At 44.2% G+C, this 23,788-nt stretch overlaps 2 protein-coding genes and 1 long non-coding RNA gene across 3 annotated transcripts; 2 read left to right on the forward strand and 1 right to left on the reverse strand.

The window, feature by feature from the left end:
- Positions 1–1,295: 1,295 nt before the first annotated feature.
- LOC310703503 lies at positions 1,296–2,204 on the reverse strand. The gene is made up of 2 exons (XR_014524199.1): positions 2,089–2,204; positions 1,296–1,503 (listed from the first exon to the last, which is right to left on the reverse strand). It is a non-coding gene; the product is annotated as an uncharacterized lncRNA (long non-coding RNA).
- Positions 1,485–14,267, forward strand: LOC310703323 (b(0,+)-type amino acid transporter 1-like; the record flags this gene model as incomplete). Its single annotated transcript, XM_083495618.1, is given in 7 exon segments — positions 1,485–1,530; positions 1,533–2,491; positions 5,698–5,831; positions 9,075–9,204; positions 10,561–10,685; positions 11,329–11,416; positions 11,594–14,267. Coding segments are annotated over 7 exon segments (1,716 nt in total). The 3' UTR covers positions 11,828–14,267.
- A 4,764-nt stretch (positions 14,268–19,031) lies between these two features.
- Positions 19,032–23,550, forward strand: RHOB (ras homolog family member B). The gene has a single exon (XM_083495774.1). It carries the CDS (start codon positions 21,302–21,304, stop codon positions 21,890–21,892), a length of 591 nt encoding a protein of 196 aa, XP_083351900.1. The 5' UTR covers positions 19,032–21,301; the 3' UTR covers positions 21,893–23,550.
- Positions 23,551–23,788: the final 238 nt, after the last annotated feature.

Here is a 23,788-nt window from a genome sequence, read left to right on the forward strand (position 1 = left end):
TTCTTCCCATGGTACATCCACTCTCCAGAAACATGAAAATAGGAAAGGTCAGAGATGTCCAAATGCTTGACCGCGATTGATAGATAGATCCCCGTGAGATCGTGGTCGACCACAGTCAATCTCGGGATCGTTATCAATCGCTGGATAAAAAAGCTGTGGAATAAAAGTCTCCGCCCCCCCCGTCCCTCCGTTGCGTGAAATGGACGGTCATTTGCTGTCTGCTGCTAGCAGTTGATGAGACGATAGTTTGCTTTAGCGCTGGATGCGTTTTTTAGCGGCGGAGTTATAGGTTAGCGAATTATATCATTACCCCTAAGAAAAGCAGGGTAGTATCTGTTATGTACTGAAGTTCTCACCCTGGGCCAGCAGGGGGATACTGTAGATAGTTTTCACTCAGGTCCACATATGCAAATAAGGGATTGAAAGTGACGCTCAGTGATTGGATAGTTACAGAAAGTTGTTACAGTTGCGTTGTAGTGGAGCTCTATATAAGCAGGTTGGCTGAACCCTTCAACAACAACAAGGTATGAGGTTGTACAACTCTGTTCAACATAAATAAACAAACCTCTTGAATGTGTTGTGCTCGTTTTTTGGTTGCTTCTTATTTGTCCAGTTGATAAGCTTGTTTCATTCACATGATCAGACATAAAATGGTGTTTGAAAACAGTCAAAAATGTTCTTCTATTTTAATGTTATTTATTTTATGAAGTATTTTAGATTTTTTTAATGTATGCTTTTCTAACTGAAAGTTTCTTTGAGACATTTTTGTAGTAAGTGACAAATAAAGGCAATTAATACTAACAGAATAACAATAATCTACATTGTTATTCTGTTATTATCACATCCACGCAACACATTTAAAGCATTTTGAAAGCACAAAGTTTTTCCCCAAAGCAGGGTTAGGCAACCTAAGGCCTGTGGGCTGCATCCAGCCCAATCGCCTTCTCAATCCGGCCCGCGGATGATCCAGGAATCAGCGTGTTTTTACGTGAGTAGAATGTGTCCTTTTATTTAAGCTGCATCTCTGGGTTATTTGTGGGGCATAGGAATTCATTCATCCCCCTCCCCCCCAAATAATAATAATTCAGCCCACCACATGGTCTGAGGGACAGTGGACCGGCCCACTGCTGAAAAAGGTTGCTGCCCCCTGCCCCAAAGCAACCTAGGAACTGCCATTTGTTAAGGGTGCTGGGAACTCTAGCACAGCAAGGGATAAACTCCCCTTCCCAGAATTCTTTGCAGGAAGCAATGTGCTTTGATGTATGGTGTGTAGTGAACACAACCAACGACAGAGCTGGCTGTGAACTATCCTCAAATGGCTTTTATTAATCAGTCACAAAGAATAAAGTACAGGGAAGGTGGCGGCTTATCTGTCGCCAATCTCACCAGAAGCAGGAAGCACAAAACTCACCAGCCTGTGAGACCCAAGAGAGAGAGAGAGAAATCCTCTTGCATTTATTTTTGCTTGCACGGAAGGTCTCAAGATGAAGACATCAGCAGGGCCTGCGTCAAAACGAAACAAACACTCTTGTCTCCTTGTAATTCTCAGCAATTCTCAAAACAAGCCAATACGAGGAAATACTTCAAGGAACTCAATTGCCAGAGTTGCACATGGCAAGACACTTTCTTTTTTTCTCTTTTTTTCTGGCTGCATATAATCATTAACTTAGAAGTGAAAGCTCTCTTTTTATTATTTCACTGCTGTCATGTGCTGATTTCTCAAGAAGCAAGTTCTACTAGTTCCATCATGGGAAAGGGAAGTCCAAGCCGACCAGACTCAGCCAACCCTCAGCCGAGCACAGCAACGGAGATGTTGAAATTGAAGCGAGAGATTGGGCTGGCCAGCGCAGTGTCATTAATTGCTGGCACTATGATCGGTTCGGGGATTTTCATGTCCCCAGAGTGGGTGCTGCGTAACATAGGCAGCCTGGCCGGCAGCCTCATCATTTGGGCATCCTGTGGCATATTGTCCACCTTTGGGGCCCTGTCCTATGCTGAACTGGGAACTTTAATTAAAGAGTCGGGAGGCGAATATATCTACATCCTGCGGACCTTTGGCTCCCTCCCCGCTTTCCTCTTTGCCTTTACCTCTGTCATTGTCGTGAGACCCGCCGGCGTGGCGGCCATCTCCCTGAGCTTTGCTGAATACACTGTGGCCGCCTTTCATCCTGGGTGCCCTTCACCCCAGGTAGCGGTCAAGTGCGCAGCTGTGGCCTGCATCCTGCTTTTAACTCTCATCAACTGCCTCAGCGTCAGGCTGGCCACCTCTGTCATGAACGTCTTCACGGTGGCCAAGCTGTTGGCGTTGCTGGTCATCGTGGTGGGAGGCGTGGTGCTGCTTGTTCAGGGAGAAACGCACCGTTTCCAGAATGGCTTTCAAAACACAAGGTTGGAAGCCGGGGTTATCGGGATTGCGTTCTATCAAGGGCTTTGGTCTTTCGATGGATGGAACAACCTGAATTATGTGACTGAGGAGATTAAGAAGCCGGAGGTGAGTGGAGAATAGATAATTGATGATAGATAGATAGATAGATAGATAGATAGATAGATAGATAGATAATGATAGATGATAGATGATAGATGATAGATGATAGATGATAGATGATAGATGATAGATGATAGATGATAGATAGATGATAGATAATGATGATAGATGATAGATAGATAGATGATAGATAGATAGATAGATGATAGATAATGATAGATGATAGATAGATAGATAGATAGATAGATAGATAGATAGATAGATAGACATAGAATACTGAATTGTTTATATTTTATATTGTGTGTATGTGTGTATTTGTACAGTGGACACTCGGGTTGCGAACATGATCTGTGTGGGAGGCACGTTCGCACCCTGCAGCATTTGCAACCCACAGCACGCATCTGCACATGCATGGGTTGCATGCGCAAAGCGCGATTTAGCACCTCTGCACATCCGTGACCACTGAAACCCAGAAGTAACCCGTTCCAGTACTTCCGGGTTTCGGTGGGTCCATAACCCCAAAAAACCCAACCTGAAGTGTCTGTAACCCGAGGTATGACTGTACTTAGATTGGCAGATTTCACACCTAGAGATGCCATATAGTCCACATGTCTGAGTTTTGCTTGCATTCTGGACATGCCAATCGATAGCTGGCTGGCCTACTTGTGGGCCTGGCTTCATTTTTAAAACAAAACAAAACAGCAAGTAACTAGCCCTTATGAATCCAGATCAGGGAGCAGGCATGTCCCTTTGCATCTCCAACTTAACTAGAACTAGAAACCCTTTACTATCTAAGCACGTATTTCCTATAATAAACTTAGCCTTCTTATTTTTTATATCAAGCGATTCGGTGTGATTGCTTTAGAGTTGATGAGGGTCAGCAGAGACAAAGGACTGAGACACTTTTGGAAGTTTGGAGGTTCCTCTCTCGGTCTCCTCTCTCCCCATGCAAACCAGTACAATCTGAGCTGCATCCCAACACTTCCAGCAATGAGAGAAAGAGAGCCATTAAAAAAAAATTCCTCTATAATCTTGAAGATAAGGGGGAGGAAGGATGCTTCATTTTTCCAAATCCGGATTCAGACACAGACCAGACGCAAAATGAACAACCTTCTGACTGAATCAGGCTGCTTCCAGAGTGCCAAATTGGGATCTGGACCACGGAAGGTGCACAGTTCTAGTATATATACCAATTGTTGTGAAATTATGAATATATAAGAGCCATGCATACCTAGGCTAGAAAAGCATCTTAGGCAGTGGGTTTCTACACATACACATGGCAAAATCTTCACCAGTAATCTTGCATAATGTACTCTGGCATCCTGTCTTTGAAATGTCACTGACACCCAACGTGCCTGTAGAAATAAAGTGTGAAGTTACTCTAGCTACAACTCTTTTATCCATTCAATTCAGTCGGAATTCACACTTACCTGGGAGGATTCTCTGAGTTATAGATTACTGTACTTGTTTTCAGACAAGTGTGGTAGCATTCGATTCAATTATGTTACCTTGATGGCTTTAATTTGTAGTGAATCACTTGCACATCTCTGTGCTGGGCACATTCTCATGAGTGGTTATTTTGGGGTTGCATTATTTGACTTGCGCAGCAGGCTTCCACTTTTGCCAGGCAACTTTCCACTCCCCCCTTTTTCCTTACAGCTCCATGTACCCACAAAAATCAGTTCCAGAGGGTTGGGGGAGATGAGCAAATATTGGAGTAATGTAGGGAGAAGACAGTGAATCTGCAGGAGTGCAGATTCTGTCTGTTCACACAGAGCTGACTACAGCTCTTAATTTTTTTACATGCCATCATTTTCAAACACTGCAAATTGTTTACTTTTAGCCCTGGGCTGACAACTTTGCTCCCTTGTTATCTTGTTTTTGCTGTTTAGAGAGATGTGATGGGAGCCTCCTTAAATGAGAAAAATGGTTGGCAAACTATGGGGTTCCTGAAATTTTGCATTTATGACATGAGATGGCAGCACTCAGTCGCAAGGCATACAAATATCGTGACAAAAATTCTGAGTTCACAAATCGTGAATCTATGAATTGCGGCTTTCCAAATGGTGTACAATAGCAGGGGTCAACAATCCAAGGTCTCAGCTGAGATTTGAAGTTCAAACTTGCAAAGTGCACCTTACAGCTCTGATACTTTTGCAAACTGAACATTGATACTTTTTACCACTTATAGCTTAAATAGCAAGCAAAGTCTAAGGTTATAGAATGCCTAGTTTTTAGTCAATCAGTGTCAGCTTTCACTATTTATTTGCTAAAGATGTGCAGATTATACCATCAGCTAAGTACGTGACGATGAAGATGCATTTGCGCTAAAGGAGAGAGTGGAGAAGTGAAGAAATAACTATGATCCTTTCAGGAAAACAGATACTAGTCCTACGAATCCAAAACTGGACAATACAATAAAAATGTCCCAAAATAGTGAGCGAGCTTTTTAATTCTCCTGAGTTCTTCACTGGGTTAGATTTTAAGCCAATTGGGTGCATCTGCACTGTACCTTTAAACCAGTATGATACTACTTTAAACAGTTGTACTTTCCCCAGATAATCATGGGAACTGTGGCTTGATAAAGATGCTGAGAGTTGCTGGGAGATTCCTATTCCCTTCACAGACCTACAGTTCCCAGAATTGACTGCTAGAAGTAAGTCCTCCTGTCGTCAATGAGATTTACATTAATCTAAGTGTGCCTAGGCATGTCTGCTCAAAAGTAAATCCAGCTGAATGCATTAAGACTTACTCCCAGGTAAGTGTACATGGGACTGCAGCCTTAATTGTGCAGTCTACCTAATCTCTCTATAACATTATAAAAGTATGATCTCCAGCTAGGGAAAATGAGCAGTGTAGAAAGGATTGAACTGTTGGAAGCTTTCTAGTATCATCACTAGTTTGTACATACGTCTTAGTTCCCTGGATCCCGCAATCTCCTGGCTTGTATCAAATGCCTACCATGCTCAGAGTGGACCCATTTAAATTAATGAACACAACTTACTGATGCTCACTAATTTCAATGGGTTTACTCTGAGTTTAAAACTTGTTGGATACATCTCTTTGTTTGGGGGCCTTTGGGGAAAACAACTCTCTCTCTCTCTCTCTCTCTCTCTCTCTGTGTGTGTGTGTGTGTGTGTGTGTTCAGTAAAAAAGATCAAATATAGAGGTGCGTATCAGGCCTTGTTTGCTTTTCTTTACTCTTTCTCCAGGTGAACCTTCCAAGGGCCATGATGATTGCTATCCCTCTAGTTACCTGCTTCTATTTGCTGGTAAATGTGAGCTATTTTGCAGCCATGACTCCTGCCGAACTTCTGTCTTCAGGTGCTGTGGCCATTACGTGGGGGTGAGTGGCGCTCCAGCAGAGCTCTGAAGACTTACCTACATGTTCACCCAAAGCAACCCAATGTTATTCATTCTGCGGTTCCTGCAAATCTACGTTCAGCTGCAGGCTGGATGAAAGTGGCTTTTCTGTTACCACTGCACATCACCCCACATTGTTGCAACTGATCAGGAAATAGTATTTTTCCCGAATGTGTCAAGTACCTACTCTCTAGTATAGAATCCTGGAAGAAATGCAGAAATGGGTGCAGAACTACTATACTAGCTTCCCAGAAGATGAGATGCTGTGGCTTGCCAAGGTGGTGGGGATGTTGGCATGGTGCGAACACGCCAGCAGGAGCCCCCGATTCTCTCTGCCATTGTGTTTGCAATGCATCAACCTCTCCTCCACTTTATGCTTCTCCCTCAGGATTAGTGACCCACTTGCTAGGAACCTAGCCTAAGGCTCTGTCTCACCAGGCAAGCTGCAGCAGATGGCTGCGGTTTGGAGAAAAGGAGGAAGGGAAAGCCAAAACCACACTGCCTATGGGGATCTTGTCATTGGAATACAGTGGTGCCTCGCAAGACGAAAATAATCCGTCCCGCGAGTCTCTTCGTCTAGCGGTTTTTTCATCTTGCGAAGCAACCCTATTAGCGGCTTAGTGGATTAGCGCTATTAGCGGTTTAGCGGCTATTAAAGGCTTAGCGGCTAAAAGGCTATTAGCGGCTTAGCGGCTTAGAAAAAGGAGGGGAGCGAAAAAAATCACAAGACTCGCAAGATGTTTTCGTCTTGCAAAGCAAGCCCATAGGGAAATTCGTCTAGCGGGTTTTTCGTCTTGCGAGGCATTCGTCTTGCGGGGCACCACTGTACTATAATCCACTTGTCACAGGAATACCATAATCCACCGTGTCAGCCCTCCAGGCTTAGAAAAACTGGGATGTGGAACTGAGGAAAGTAGAATGGTGAGAACAGATTGTGAAAGCCAAACTGAAATAAGACACAGCGATGTCTGTCTTGGTTATAATTTATAATAATTTATAATTTATTATTTATACCCCGCCCATCTGGCTGGGCCTCCCCAGCCACTCTGGGCGGCTTCCATAAAAACCGAAAATACAGTAAAATATCACACGTTAAAAACTTCCCTGAACAGGGCTGCCTTAAGATGTCTTCTGAATGTCAGGTAGTTGTTTATCGCTTTGACATCTGCTGGAAGGGCGTTCCACAGGGCAGGCGCCACTACCGAGAAGGCCCTCTGCCTGGTTCCCTGTAGCTTTGCTTCTCGCAATGAGGGAACCGCCAGAAGGCCCTCGGCGCTGGACCTCAGTGTCCGGGCAGAATGATGGGGGTGGAGATGCTCCTTCAGGTATACTGGACCGAGGCCGTTTAGGGCTTTAAAGGTCAGCACCAACACTTTGAATTGTGCTCAGAAACGTACTGGGAGCCAATGTAGGTCTTTCAAGACCGGTGTTATATGGTCCCGGCGGCCGCCCCCAGTCACCAGTCTAGCTGCCGCATTCTGGATTAGTTGTAGTTTCCGAGTCACCTTCAAAGGTAGCCCCACGTAGAGCGCATTGCAGTAGTCCATGGGTTATAGGTTGTATCCAATCAAGTCTTCTCTTTACTGCAAGGAATTCCGCCTGTGAAATAGTATTCCTCTCCTTGTTCTCCCCCATCTCTCTCTGTTTCCCCATAAGCTTCTCCAGAGGATTGGGGGGCGGAGACACAGAACAGATTTTTTGGGGGGTGTCACAATACTTAGGGGTGAGAGGGAGAGGAAGTCCTGTTCCACAGGCAGAAGTCCTTGTGCTAACAGGATGACTTGGTTGGATACAACCAATAGTTAAGGCTATTTCAGGCTTTCAAGTTTCCCTGAACTCTCAGTCAGTCGAAATAAAATAAGTTTGCACAACCAAGTTGCATCAGTTATTACATGCCTGTGTTAGTATGTATGTGTATACACACACACACACACACACACACGCCCCTTTAGAGCTGCTGTCTGGAAAAAGCATCCTGTGTCACCCTGAAGATGATCTTTTGTGTGTGTGTTATGAGTTTTCCTGGGGATGATCCCTGATACACAAAGTGGGCAGTGAAGGTGTTAGGTTTTTACACAAGCCGGGGGTCTGAGTGTGCACGAGACGCTATTGTTCTGCAAAGACAAAAGAAGTGAAATAGTCAATTGCAAAGCATCAACCTGCCTATATATAGCGATCATCTCAGAAACGTTCAAGCCTTTACCAGCTGGTATTCAGTCTGCACATTATCAAACATGCCCCACATAATGCTTATGATGCATCTTTTTATAGAGTTTATGTTAATACCCATTCACATGATGAATATATACTGAGACAAGTGACAAAGCTCATTTCACTGTGTCAAGACAACTTTTCCATGCACCGCCTTCCCTATTACTCCAGATTAACAAGTTCTTTGTTTCCGTTCTTCTCTGTTACAGTTCTCTGCCCCACCCCTTTAAAGTCCAATACCCTCTTCTGCCTGATTAACCTTGTCATTCCAGGGAGAAGGCAACAAGAGGGTAGAACAATTAAATGGTCCACTCAACAGAACTGTGTATCTCCTAGAGCAGATTAGGGTGACCATTTACACATTATCAAAAAGAGAGGAAACTCATCACCCAAAGAGAAAACAAAAGAGGATACAAGATTTGCACATCATTTGTCTATGCTAATTTATAAGCATAGATGAAAAATCCTAACCATAATTTCAGCAGAATAAAATGCATCTAACTTCATCAAGAGAGACAGATCAGGTGCGTTATGTGCCTGTGTTAGTTTTATGATGTTAGCCACCCTGAGCCCGGCTCCGGCTGGGGAGGGCAGGATACAAATACAAAATTATTATTATTATTTGAAGGCTGCCGTCTTGGTGCTGCTAATGAAAGACAACCTCCAAGGCCTCCTTAAGGTTCTTCATTGGAGCTGGACCAGACAGCTCTCCAAACAGGAGACTCATTATTTATGAATTTTGCACTAATACGTGCATTTTCATTCTCATCTTACCCTAATATATGCATTTTGTACGCATTATTTGTTTGCAAAATTGTGTTGTGAAATGCAGGGATGTGCAGATCTTGAAGGCTATCTGGGGAGCTTCACATTAAAATTGCCTCCACTCCTACTGGCTTGCCTTTCCAGTAATACCTACTGACGCATTAGTTGAGTGTGTGATTTAACAAAACAAGGCTGCTGCTTTCCCTTCTTAGTCATACTGTCATAATCCTTTCTCCATCCCCCTCTTTAGGAACAAGGTCCTTGGTAGCTGGGTCTGGCTGATGTCATTGTCCGTTGCAATGTCTTCGTTTGGATCAGCGAACGGAACATTCTTCAGCGGAGGCCGCATGTGTTATATTGCGGCAAGAGAAGGCCACATGGTAAGAGCTGTGAACCCACTGATATTCCTGTGTGTGTGTGTGTGTGTGTGTGTGTGTGTGTGTGTGTGAAACAATGGTTTAGTCTCTTACATCCATTGCAATGCAAGCCAAGCGAAACCCATCTCTTACTGTTACATGTATGTTTGACTCTTCTGTGTAATGTTCTGGTCTGATACCAGACCCTACAGAGAAGGCAGGTCAGGAGTAGCAGCACCATGGAGAGCTCAGAGTGAACAGACGTGAGCCCTTTTAAACTTCTGCCTCCAGGCTTTGCCCTCTTGTGACTAACTTTATATTCTTAAAGGGGCAAACCATCTGGCCTAAAGATGGGCACTCCTCCTCTATTCTCTAGCCTTCTGTGTGGTGTACTTTCTGTTTCGCTGGACTGGTGAGATTCTGTGGGGAGGCATTATGGTCCATAGGCTCAGGCAAAGGTGCCTGTAAGGGTCCAGGCTCCGCCCTGCAAAAATAGGAGGTTCTTCTGATGGCTCATGTTTGTCAGCCTCAGGCTCAGGCAGTCTCAAAGCCCTGCACCTGGTCTTACTATTTAGCTGGAGCCTCTGCAGCCTCCGACTCCTAGTCTTGATAGTCGCTGGACTCCTGGGTCATGACAATACTCTGTGGACTAATGTGGCTGCCTATCAGCCAGCTACGGCAGCAGTTGCAATTCTTTTTTGCGGGGAAGGGACCTATTTAAAAGGCTAAAAATACGAGACATTTATGAGGTGAGGAATTCTACACTCTGATTTCCCTTCCCTTTTTATGTGATTGCTCACATCTTTTCTCTTTTGTAAGAGAATTATCACTGTGGTAGATAACCTGTGCCAATAGTCAAGTATAGTAGTAGTAGTAGTAATACCCCCCCCCATCTGACTGACTGCACCAGCCACTCTAGGCGTTTTCCAACAAATATAAAAGCAAAATAAAATACAGTATAACATTGTGGTTCTCTTGTGCACACATATGACATCCCTGGTGCCTTGATGTGCTTTCTCTTCTGATCTGACTAGATGGCCTTCAGGATCTCTTCCACCTCTATGATTCTATGATTCAATGAGCTCCCATTCAAGTTAAGTTTCCAGAGAACCAGGATTTTTTATATTAGGCCTGACTTCAAGTTTACAGGCTGTTGGGTAAAACAGTGACAATCAAAATGAAACAAATGTATAGCAACAGAAATCATCTGGTGGCGATTTCTGTTTATTTCTTAAAGTTTAACAGCCGTGTTTACTGCTCTCTTCCTAATCAGAGTTTTGTGTTTGATCTTTGGAGAAAGCTCTGCTGAAGTGAAGGAGAAAAAAAATGACATTTCCAACGTGTTGATGAGTGTCTTGTACTTTGTCTCTTCATTTTCAGCCAGACATTCTATCTATGGCTCACGTAAGATACCTTACACCTTCTCCTGCTCTCATATTCACTTCTGCTGTGTCAATAATTATGGTTATAGCCGGAAGCTTCAGTCAGATTGTGAACCTTTTCAGGTATGTATGTTTAGTATTCTCACCACTCCATGGGTTTCTCAGTATCACATTAATTCTATTTTTGCTTCCACAGTCTTCCCTCTCTCCCCCCCCCCTTGATTTAAAAGTGATGAAAGCATGGATAGCAACTTTTTAGTCTTTCATTAATTTCATTAAGCATGCCAATGCAATATAACCATAAAAGCAACAGCAGTAAAAAGAAGAAAAGTGAAAGTGAAAACAATTTCAAAAAATCTCCTCTGAAAAGCCTTGTCGGAAAAGGGCGGTCTTCAAAGGGTAGCAAAAAAGATAACAGAGGCAGGGCATACCAGAGATATAATGTGAGCATGTTCTAAAGACCCAATTCCTACATTACATGGAACAGACTGCCTGATGAGATAATCTTTGCAAGATGCAGAGAGCAGTGATTGACTGGGTAGATCACTCTCACCCATTCAAGCTGTGTGCCTGAGAGAAGGAAATAAAAGTGTAATTGTGTGGGGGGTGTGTGTGTGTGTGTGTGTGTGTGTGTGACAGCGTTACAGGACTACAACCCCACTTGACTGTTGGCCATACGGACTGGGGCTAAACTGCATTGGAGCCCTACAATGCCAGAAAGGCTCACGTCTATAGAGTAAATGCTACTAACATTATTTCTGCACAGTTTTACAGCTTGGCTTTTTTACGGGACAACTGTCGCTGGTCTCCTGTACTTAAAGATTAAGAAACCAGAATTGCCAAGATCTTACAAGGTGAGACTTTAAAAAGAAGACGACTTAAACACACTGCTTTCTTGATTAAAGAGAAAAATGGCCCTCCAGATTTTGTTGGACTGCAACCTGTGATTAAAATTTTTTTTTGTGTTACCTGAGGGGGTCCTTCTAAAAGATATGACTATATTTTTTTTAATTAAAAATCTTTTTATACAGGTACCAATCATCATACCAGTAGTTTTTCTGATGGCGTCTATATACCTTGTGTTGGCACCCATCATTGACCAGCCGCAAATGGAGTTCCTTTACGTCATCCTATTCATTTTCAGTGGGGTCATCTTTTATTTCCCCCTGATTCACTACAAGTACCACCCCACCTTCTTAAGAAAATTTACTATGCATTTTCAGCTGTTTCTGGAGGTTGCCCCAACTGAAAAGAATGTGGACTGATTCAATAGTCACATGCCTGCTTTGAGAGACTCATGGCAAAGTCTGTGTATCTGGTCTGAACTGTCCGTCTGAACATTTGGGATCAAACCACCACAAGCTACCACTGTTTCCAAAACTGGAGAGCAATTATTTAAGTGACCTGGATGTTTCTGAAACAAGCTTTGTAAATTGTGGTGTGTATATGTCTATTTTGGGGTGTGTGTATGCATACACGCATACACACACATTCTCCCCATCCACTATAGTCACTGATATTTAATACAGTGGTTAGGGACGCGGGTGGTGCTGTGGGTTAAACCACAGAGCCTAGGACTTGCCGATCAGAAGGTCAGCGGTTCGAATCCCCGCGACGGGGTGAGCTCCCGTTGCTCGGTCCCTGCTCCTGCCAACCTAGCAGTTCGAAAGAACATCAAAGTACAAGTAGATAAATAGGTACCGCTTTATAGCGGGAAGGTAAACAGTGTTTCCATGTGCAGCTCTGGTTCGCCAGAAGCGGCTTTATCATGCTGGCCACATGACCCGGAAGCCGTACGCCGGCTCCCTCGGCCAATAAAGTGAGATGAGCGCCGCAACCCCAGAGTCGGTCACGACTGGACCTAATGGTCAGGGGTCCCTTTACCTTTACCTCAGGTTAAGAACTTAATTCGTTCTGGAGGTCCGTTCTTAACCTGAAATTGTTCTTAACCTGAGGTACCACTTTCGCTAATGGGGCCTGCTCCTGCTGCTGCGCCACCACGCAATTTCTGTTCTCATCCTGAAGCAAAGTTCTTAACCCGAGGTACTATTTCTGAGTTAGCGGAGTCTGTAACCTGAAATGTCTGTAACCTGAAGCATCTGTAACCTGAGTTACCATTGTACAGTTAAAAGCACATAGAAATCAAGGGGAAGTTTTGTATTTAATGGATTGATAGTTTTCTGCTGGGGAAGATGCAGATCTTACCATAGAAACGTACCATTTGTAAATAATAGGAAAAAAACTTTCTAAGCATATGCCGACTGTTCTTGAATCTGTGAACGGGAATTGATGAGGCTGACCTCCATAAAGGGTGTTTGTAACAGCTCCCATTTCACACTTTTGTACAAATTTTGGCCTAACTCCTGCCACTACCTACACAAATGGATCTGTCACTCTGAAAAGCTTCTTCGTGTGAGTCTTCTTCTGCAAACTGGCATGACACGAGTGCTTGTGGGTAGCTTAGGCTTATGCCAAGGCATTTCTGCTCTTTGCTAAACATATGGTCCCAGGAGAACAGCCGGGAGGCGCATTAGCTACCGCAGAGAAGGTAGGCAGATGTGTAGGAGGGTGAAGTTGCAGAGTGTTGGGAAATGTCCTGGGAACTTCAAAACATCAGAAATGAAATCAGCAAATGAGGGCTGAGGAGCAAGCCAAGGAGATGTAAGCTGGTGGCGGAGAAGAACAAAGGCATAAGATTAATTGTGTGGCCGTGTTTGGGATTTTGCAAAGGCATGGAGGAACACATTGGGACAAAGAGGATTAAAGTGGTACCTCAGGTTACATACACATCAGGTTACATACGCTTCAGGTTACAGACTCCACTAACCCAGAAATAGTGCTTCAGGTTAAGAACTTTGCTTCAGGATAAGAACAGAAATCGTGCTCTGGAGGCGCGGCGGCAGCGGGAGGCCCCATTAGCTAAAGTGGTGCTTCAGGTTAAGAACAGTTTCAGGTTAAGAGCGGACCTCTGGAACGAATTAAGTACTTAACCTGAGGTACCACTGTAGAGATGCCAAGATGGTTACAGTAAAAAAAAAAACACAACAAAATGAATTTGGGAAGGCAACTAATGTAACTGAATCCTCTGTGAGGAGACCGTAGCATGATTTGAAGTCACTGATATTTTCCTTTCAGCCTCCTGAATTAATGAAGAAGCTCTAGTGGTTCTTTAACTGAGTCATTATACTCTCTGGGTAGAATACAACTCAAGAATCTTGGCTCCCTTTATGGGGGCAAAAGAGGCTGGTTGCATAGATTCTCTGCTGTGAAAGTGTTATAACCCTTTGGCTGATATATTAAAACACACTGCTGGGAAGCATTTTGACCAGACCTACTAATCCTTGTCTCTGAAGTCAGAAGTCATGTGCTGAAGGGACTGCCGGAACAGTGAAAAGTACAGAACAAAACTGAATTGATGAAAGCATTGATTCTGGATGACAGTGCTCAGTTGCCTGGAGGAATATTATATATTTTCCTATTATACCTAGAGTGTTTTTTTAAATAAATAAATAAAACTTTTAAAAAAACAACCCTAGTATTTTCCTAGTTTAGGCCATGAATTTAGCATTACATTGTGTAAATTAAATATTGATTCGCCTAGCTTAATAAATGGGAACAGACTCAAATCTTTTTGCTATGCTGGTAAATAGGAGTTGATCTACACATTAACCAGAAAGGGGTAGATACAAAAACTTATGGAATATGCATACCGGAAGAATAAGAAATCAAGATAACAATTTTTTATATATAAAAGAATGGAAATGGTTTATTGAATATTTACAGATATATTATAAACAGATAAAAACATTGACAGGGTTATTGTAATAATCTGCAGTTTCATAAGAGTATATATTTAAAGAAGATGAATAAATGAGCAAATTAAGTTAATTTGGATATGCAGAAGATATGAAAAACAAATTTAAGGAACCGGAGAAAGAGGAGGAAGGAAGTCAAGTTTTGAAATGTCAAAATGATTGTAAAATTAGTGAAATGTATAAAATTAGTGAAATGTATAAACTTGAAAAGTAAAATACATTAAAATACATTTAAAAAAACCAGAAAGGGGTGCTAAATTGAAAAAGGAAGAACTTTTACCTTTGCCACTCTACAAATGCTCATTGTCTAAAAAATGTTCATCTTTAGGAATGTTTCCTTTCTCTCTGCGCTCTTAACATGAGGCAGCATTCAAAGATATGACTCACCCTCCTAGAAATCTGCAGGCTGAAGCAGTGCAATCCAGAATTCTATCGCCAAGTTCTGAATAATGTGCAAATGAGGGGTTGCCAAGTGGATCTTTTATTTTTATAAAATCAAGAGGTGATGCCAGGAAAGCACTTTATAGAGTTCTCTGCCTTTATTGTATTGCATTGTTTTGAAGCTGTGCTTCATATGCTGTTTCACACTGTGTTTCTTATTGGATTTGTGTTTTGTCCATTATATGTTTGTAAGCTACTAACAAAGGATATTGTCCTATCAGGTGACCTAAACAATAATTAAAATAATAGAGTATCAACTAGACAGAGCCTGGCGGTTTTTCCTCTGTGTGTGTGTGTGTGTGTGTGTGTGTGTGTGTGTATATATATATATATATATATATATATATATATATATATATATATATATAATTTTGTTGATATGTAAAGTAACAGAGTAGCTTACAGCTAGGAAGCTAAATAACTCTTCTAAGTGATTGATAACTTCTTTCTAAAGACTATACAGTGGTACCTCGGGTTAAGAACTTAATTCGTTCTGGAGGTCTGTTCTTAACCTGAAACTGTTCTTAACCTGAAGCACCACTTTAGCTAATGCGGCCTCCTGATGCCGCTGCAGCACGATTTCTGTTCTCATCCTGAAACAAAGTTCTTAACCCGAGGTAATATTTCAGGGTTAGCGGAGTCTGTTACCTGAAGCGTATGCAACCTGAAGCATCTGTAACCTGAAGCGTATGCAACCCGAGGTACCACTGTACAATGTCCAGACTCTCTATATTCAAAAAGAACTTTCATAAACGTATAACTGAAAAGAACATATTTGCAATCTCATGCTTATTCACTTTGTTCCTTGCAGAGAGCTCCCGCCCAGTTTTCTCCCTATTAACTTATTTTATTTATTGATATTGAGGGATCTTCCTCTGTCTGTTTCACTTCAGACAGATCACACTAACACAAACTGTCCTCAGCGGTATCCCAAGAAGTCTGTCTCAGCAGCCATTCTCCCTCACACACACAGAGAGAAGCAGAAAGACAGTTAAAAATGACAGCTACTAGAATAACAGTCACAACAGAATGGAATGCCTCTGTCATGTAACTCAAATTCAGCCAATCACATGAGAGCTACTGCCAGAGAAAAAACCCCATGATAAAAGTAATTTAACCTGAGTAAACATCCCCATTTCAGAAAATTAAACCATTATCCTTAACATGCGCACAGTAACCTAGTGAGTTTTCACACACCAGGAGGAGAAGCCTAGTGGTTCTAGGTGTAGGGTAAGGTAAAGGTAAAGGACCCCTGGACGGTTAAGTAAAGTTGAATTCAACTATGGGGTGCGGTTGTCATCTCTGCTCTCAGGCTGAGGGAACCAGCATTTGTCCACAGACAACTTTTCTGGGTCATGTGGCCAGCATGACTAAACCTCTTCTGCTGCATGGAGGACTGTGATGAGCAGTGCTTTATTCCTGGGGGAGATGCAGGGGTACGCATACCCCTAAACATTTTGTGAATCTAAGTTTGGCCTCATTGAGTGGCAATATTTCAATATGAGTAGGAAAATGGGAGTAACCCTAAACACTTTTTTTTATAGAAAACAGCACTGGGTAAGAGATTCCTGTTGTCTGGCCAGTACAGTGGTACCTCGGGTTAAGTACTTAATTCGTTCCGGAGGTCTGTTCTTAACCTGAAACTGTTCTTAACCTGAAGCACCACTTTAGCTAATGGGGCCTCCCGCTGCCGCTGCGCCACCACTGCACAATTTCTGTTCTCATCCTGAAGCAAAGTTCTTAACCTGAGGTACTATTTCTGGGTTAGTGGAGTCTGTAACCTGAAGCGTATGTAACCTGAAGCGTATGTAACCCGAGGTACCACCGTATAGGATTTTGAGGGAAGAGCTTCATTCTCATGAAAGCAGAGATCTGAGATCCCCGACTTTCTGTAGCATCAGTAGCACTGAGTTTGGAATAGGGGAAATTTCAGACCCCCCAAGTGCCCCCATTTCCCAGGGACAGTCCCAGATTTACAGAAGCTGTCCCAGTTTCTGATGTGATCCCGGAATGTCCTGCTTTTCCTTAGGACCTCCCTATTTTAAACATTCCCTAAGACTGTCAGGGAGCATTACCAGCACAGAATGCAGATGCTGATGAGAAAGTCTACTTACATCTCCATCCACTTTCTCTCTCACTTGCTGAATGATCAAACCAAAGGAGATGGCTATGCCTCTAGAGCCCTAGTGACCAAGGAGCCAGCAGAGGGAGGTGTCACAATGAAGGGCGTGTCACAAGGACCTCCGCAACCTAGCAACCACCAGCACTCAACTGACACTACTCTCAACTGACACTACCAAGTTTGCTTATATGGCTTTTAATCCACGTTCAGCTTTTTACAAATATATAAAATGAAATTTATTCCTTTATATTCAAGCTTCCGTTGTTCCTGCACCTACTGAGCATTAGCTAGCTAATCTACCTCTCTGCCTCTTTCGTCCTATATTGCTGAACAGTGGAAAACCAGAAATCACCCCTTGTGTATTTATTCATTTTATTACCATTCTTCCAGTGCTTTTTTTCAGGGGGGCCGCAGGGGTACGCATACCCCTAAACATTTTGTGACTCTAAGTTTGGCATCATTGAGGGGCAGTATTTCAAGATGAGTAGGAAAATGAGAGTACCCCTAAATATATATATTTTTTTTTTAGAAAAAAAGCACTGGTGACGAGACCCAGAGCGCATGGAAATGCCATTTCCCTTCCCACCACAGCGGTACCTATTTATCTACTCAAGCTGATAGGCTTTTGAACTGCTGGGTTGGCAGGAGCTGGGACAGAGCAATGGGAGCTCACCCCATTGCAGGGATTCGAACCAGTGACCTTCTGATCGGCAAGCCCAAGAGGCTCAGTGGTTTAAACCAAAGCGCCACCCGCATGCCTGCTGGTGTAGACAAAACTGAGTTAGATGGACCAATGGTCTGGTTCAATTATAAGGCAGCTTCCAATGTTCCTGTAATTTCTCACATCAGACCAGACATTATCATCACCATCATCATACTTGTACCCAGCTTATCGGACTGGGTTGCCCCAGCCACTCTGGGCGGTTTCCAATATATACTGTATATAAAATCATAAGACCACAAGATGGCAGTAAACTCCAACAAAAATCAACAGTTTTAACTCCTCTTGTATACTTCTGGAATTCCAGATTTGCAAGGAATCCCAAGGATCATCTGGAATGCAGGAATCTTCTGCCCAATGTGAGATTAAGAGTCTCATCATGCTGTCCCAACTGAGCTACGATTCGTGGTTTCCCATAAGCAGGCAAAATTATCCTTGAAAATGAGGCATGATCTGCGATGGTCTTAATAATAATATCTGTACAGTAAACATTCTGCAGATCAGCTGGTTGATTTCTTAGCAATGGAAGAATCTTTACAGGAAGGTTTTCTGATCCCCCCCCCAACCTGCCACACCCCTGTGTCTTTATCTGCAGACTGACACGTAGAAATTCAGCAAGGGACCGTTTATATTTTTTTGCTGCAAAGAGAAAGTGGAAGGGAAGGCTTCACCTGAGTTGCAGTTGCTGGTGAGAGTGCAGCTAAAGGCAGGAGCCAGGCCCTTTATTGCTTTGTAGTAGTAGTAGTAGTAGTAGTAGTAATAATAATAATAATAATAATAATAATAATAATAATAATAATTATTATTATTATTATTATTAATTATTTATACCCCACCCATCTGGCTGAGTTTCCCCAGCCACTTCCAATCAAGTGTTAAAAACAGTACAGCATTAACTATTAAAAACTTCCCTAAGCAGGGCTGCCTTCAGATGTCTTTTAAAGATAAGATAGCTGCTTATTTCCTTCACATCTGAAGGGAGGGCATTCTACAGGGCGGGTGCCACTACTGAGAAGGTCCTCTGTCTGGTTCCCTGTTACCTCACTTCTTGCAATGAGGGAACCACCAGAAGGCCCTCTGCGTGGACCTCAGCGTCCGGGCAGAACGATGGGGGTGGAGACGCTCCTTCAGGTATACTGGACCGAGGCTGTTTAGGGCTTTAAAGGTCAGCACCAACATTTTGAATTGTGGTCGGAAATGTATTGGGAGTCAATCCAGCAACATCTAGAGGTCTCCCCCGCCCCCCCTCTCCTGAACAGCAGATATACCTGGGAGAAAATCCCACCCCCTTTGTGATGTCAGAACACATTTGAGGACAAGAAACTTTACAGTGATGCCCTTTAGGCTAGTAAATGAGCTCCATTAGAAAGAGATGGACAACTGATCCGTTTCTATGGAGCTTTGGACAGTATCTTTTGATTTTTAAAATTAATTTTTATTTATGCTTAGTGTATTATATGAGATAAATAACTTTTAACACACTGTGGCTTTATGTTTCAGTTAGGGATTGTTGCGATTTGCAAACCTGTAAGCTGCTTGAAAGCTTATGGAGACAACATACACACACAACAAAAACAAACAAACACTGAATCACACACTTTCACCAATTGTTTAGTAGAACTGCCCTGAGATCTACGAGTATAAGGCAGCATAAAAAACCCAACTAACTAACTAAATATTAATTTCCTGCTAAATAAATAAATAAAAAGTAATGCCTGCCAACTGTAAAAAAAGTGGGGGTGGGGGTTTTCAGATTGTTTGTTTGAAGGCTTAGTCATTCTTCAAGAAACATATTCTTTTCTGGCACTGTAAAAAATAAAAATTGGAAACTCCTTTCCTCAGCTGACCTCTCTGGAAAGAATAAGCAAAACAGCTGAGTTTCATTTTGTCACATCTTTCATGGTTAATTCTGCTCTGTGGTTTGCAGTGATGATATCTGGTGACAGGGGTGTGTGCCCCTGCCCCAGGTTTTGCTGCTCATGCAGGCAGAAAAATGGGGGGGGGGGTGTTTCGTTGCAATTCCGTGTTCTAAATAAAGCCACATGGGCTGCAAATCGATGGACTTAATCCTATAGTGGGAGGGATATTTTTGTTGCTCTTGTAGGTTTAGGTTCTTATTGGGACACAATCGCTTTTCTGGAAATGTTGCTTCTCTCCCACCCCCTTGCCACCAGCTCTGACACTTGCAGAACAAAAGAAAATGACAGGACAAGATGATGATGAAGTTGTGTGTTGGGCAGGGAGCAGAACCTATGAGCGACTCACCAACCCGTCAAACGGCTCAATAAATCCCAGCTGCCAACGCACCATTTATGCCACAGCAGTTTCATTCCCTTCCACTGGGCAGTTTCAGGGCCACCTCCTTGACTTCGGCGGTGCTGTGCCTGGCAACAAGTGACCAGTTGCAGCTTGTGTACAAATACACACACACACACACACACACACACACACACACAGCGAGAGCGAGAGGTGTTTGGAAAACAGCTTATGGAGAACCGAGCAACATTTCACGACCCTTTTTTCTGAATGATGGAGCGACAGCTGCTGCGCACCTCTCAAGCAAAGAATAATAGGATTGGAAGCGACCCCAACCCACTGCAATGTCAGAATCTAAACCTCCCCCATCCGATTTGAAACCACACCGTACCCTACTTTAGCTTTGCAAATGCTAAAGTTTCATTGCTAGCAGTTGAAATGCTAGCAGTTTCATTTAGCAGTTTAAAAGCTAGCCGTTTCAGAGGGGCAAAAATGTCTTTACCGTGGAGAAAAGTTGGAAGAAAACTCTCCAGCCCTGCGGAGAGCTCGTCGGAACTGGGGGCGCTTCCTATGGGATGGGGGGGGGGTTAGAAACACAAAGGTGGAAGCCGTCTCCGCTTCTAGCTCTGCCGGATCCCTCCCCATCCTGCAAAAACCCCTCCTTGCAAATCTCAGCGCCTCACTCCGGAGCAGAAAGGGCTCCGCCCTCTTCCCATTGTTGGCTGTCAGTCACTCGGCACTTGGCCCCGCCCAAGCGCCTGCAGTCCCCGCCGCCAATCGCGGGCTTCCCGGGAAAGGATGACCTCACCCTCTCCGTCGTCATTGGCCAGCTATATTAAGAAAGTAGCCGGCGCCTTTAAATACCACAGCCCGAGTTGCCGCGGCGCCATGGAATAAAGTCGACGGGAGCAGTCGCTCGTTGGGAGGCGCAGAGGGCGAGGCGCGCGTCGTTGTTGCAGAACAGATCGCGGCCCGGAGGCTCGGCAAAGCAAAGCTGCGTCGGATTCCTTCCTGCGGGGGGTTGCCTGCCTCCACTGATCCCTTTCTCCGGAGCCGTCGGGCAACAGGCGGCGACGAAAAGGGCCGCCGGTCCAGATTTGGAGCGGAAAAGAGCAGCTCGACGGCGCGTCGGAAGAAGGAGCCGATCGAGGAGAGCCGCTGATAGACCTGCCCCGCCTGGACGTGACGAAGTGGGCGGTTCCCGCGGCAAGGCCGGAGCCCGCAGGCGAGACTCTCACGGCCCCGTCGGTCTGTCTCCCGGCGTCGGTTCGCGACGGTGCCCTGCGGAAGGCGCGAGCAGACGGCTGCTGCCGATCGCGGGGAAGGGGTCGCCGCGGTTTCCCTGCTGGAGCAGTATAACCGCGCGGGCTTGGCGCAGCTAGCCATGGCGGCGATCCGCAAGAAGCTGGTGGTGGTGGGCGACGGCGCGTGCGGCAAGACGTGCCTGCTGATCGTCTTCAGCAAGGACGAGTTCCCCGAGGTGTACGTGCCCACCGTCTTCGAGAACTACGTGGCCGACATCGAGGTGGACGGCAAGCAGGTGGAGCTGGCGCTGTGGGACACGGCCGGCCAGGAAGACTACGACCGCTTGCGCCCACTCTCCTACCCGGACACGGACGTTATCCTCATGTGCTTCTCGGTTGACAGCCCCGACTCCCTGGAGAACATCCCGGAGAAGTGGGTGCCCGAGGTGAAGCACTTCTGCCCCAACGTGCCCATCATCCTGGTGGCTAACAAGAAGGACCTGCGCAACGACGAGCACGTGCGCAACGAGCTGGCGCGCATGAAGCAGGAGCCGGTGCGCACCGACGACGGCCGCGCCATGGCCATCCGCATCCAAGCCTACGATTACCTCGAGTGCTCCGCCAAGACCAAGGAAGGCGTGCGGGAGGTTTTCGAGACGGCCACGCGAGCCGCCTTGCAGAAGCGCTACGGCACCCAGAACGGCTGCATCAATTGCTGCAAGGTGCTATAATGGCGCGCGCAAAAAGGCGCAAAGAAGGGGCAGTTTTCTGGAGGGGCGCGCTGGAAAGCCGAGAGCCGCGCGCAGGACAAACCCGGGGGGAGAGATGGGTGGGTGCCGTCGGAATGCATGCTTCTAGAAGGGGGCGCGGGAGCATGTGTGAACCCCCCACGAGACACGGGGAGGCCTTGATCATCATCGCAGAGGGCGGACCCCTCGCCAAGGCATCGCCCTGTTTGCTGACACTGAGAGGCAACGACTCTCCCCGCCTTCCAAAAGGGCTACTGTGAGACTTGAATGTACCGGGCTCCTTCCTTCCTTTCTTTCCTTGCTGGGGAGGACTGCAAACCCATCGCCAAGCCAAATATGGGAATCCATTTCTCGAGCCATTGTGATGGAGGCTATAGTAAGACTATTGAGGTGTCTCCCCACCCAGGACTGAACGGATAGTAACTCTACAAAGAGACATTGTGCTGGACAGATTTGTTCTCTCTCCCCTGCCCAAATCTCCTGCTGTGAATTCGTATTTTCCTTGAGGCTTTGAAAAGGGGAGGAGGGTGGTGGTTTTCCGAGGGGAGGGATCTCTGCTGTGTGTAAATATAAAATATTCTCTCGTTTAAACCGGAATACTGAAAGAGTGTGACTTATTTAACACTGGACTGGGCCCGCAGTCTCTCTCTGGAGACTTGTTATATTTCAGTTTGGGGAAATTGTGGCCTATTCTCTCGCCTGCTTCTGTTCCCTCAGTGTTTGTTCTTGTGATGGTTTTTTAAGAAAGGAGTTTGGAGGTCTGGAGAGGGCAGTGGAATGAGCTTGGGGGTGGAGCAGGGGAAGAGGGACATGGGTGGACAATTTTCATAAGCCCTCCCTCTTGCTTCCCATCCCCTCCCCTTACTTTTTGAGTCAGCAAATGCTTCTCTGTGGTTTATTTAAATAAATTATCTTCCTTTGCAAAAAAAGAAAAAAGAGACTACTTTGCACAAACCAGGATGTTTTTGTTTCCTTTAATTTTAATTTTGAACACTTTATGTACTTGCTGATCTTACATCTGAACACTGTAGCATTGCAAAACGCCCTCTTGGAACCTCAAACCTCATTCTGAGCACAACTCAACTAAGCACTTTCTAGCAAAACACTTCGAAAACACCCCTGGTGATGTCATGATTTAAGCACCTAAATCACTTTCACCAGTTGGTGATCAAGAGGGGGCTTGAAAATGTTTAATTTTGGCTCGATTGTGCCAACTTTGTTTTCTGTGTTACTAACTTACAAAAAAGTAAAACCACTGTAACTTTCTTTTTGTTGCCTTGAAAAAACAAGTAGGAACAATGTCTTGTGACATTTACTTGTCTTTTTAAAAGTTTTTTTTTATTATAGTACTAACTGCACTCTTTTGGGCTCATTTAAAATAGCAGTACGCTTATTTTCACAGGGCGACTTGTAGGCCTCTGTGAAAATAATCTGTACTTCTGTTTCAGAGAACACATTTAGTTTACCCTTCCCCTTTACAATTTTTTTTTTTTACAGTGGTACTAAAGACTCTTAAACACACACTACTAAATCAACCTGGTTAAAAAGAGAAGACCTGTGTAGTTTACATTAAAATTATATAAGCTGTGTATGCAGGTGGTTTTTTTTAATGTAAAGTATTAAAAAATTCTATGACTACACTCACAAATGCTCTTTGCACTTTTTTGAGGTGGAATGAATCCTGGTCCTGGATTTAAAAAAGCATTAAAAGGCTTAAAAAGTGAAGCTGATGATGATTCTTGAGACAATATATTTATAATTCTGTCCCAACTGTAATAGTGGGGCACCCTTAGAAGAATCAATTATTCTCTTGGACAGATTGAAATGCTGTGCAGAGTGAATTGTTTTAAATCCCATTGACTTTGTGGATTTAAACAG

This window comes from Podarcis liolepis, assembly GCF_965112155.1.
Source record: "Podarcis liolepis genome assembly, chromosome: 3".
Taxonomy (NCBI): domain Eukaryota; kingdom Metazoa; phylum Chordata; class Lepidosauria; order Squamata; family Lacertidae; genus Podarcis; species Podarcis liolepis.

Bases quoted from the DNA above. Each gene is read 5' to 3' on its own strand.
- RHOB (XM_083495774.1), top strand. From the start codon at position 21,302: ATGGCGGCGATCCGCAAGAAGCTGGTGGTGGTGGGCGACGGCGCGTGC.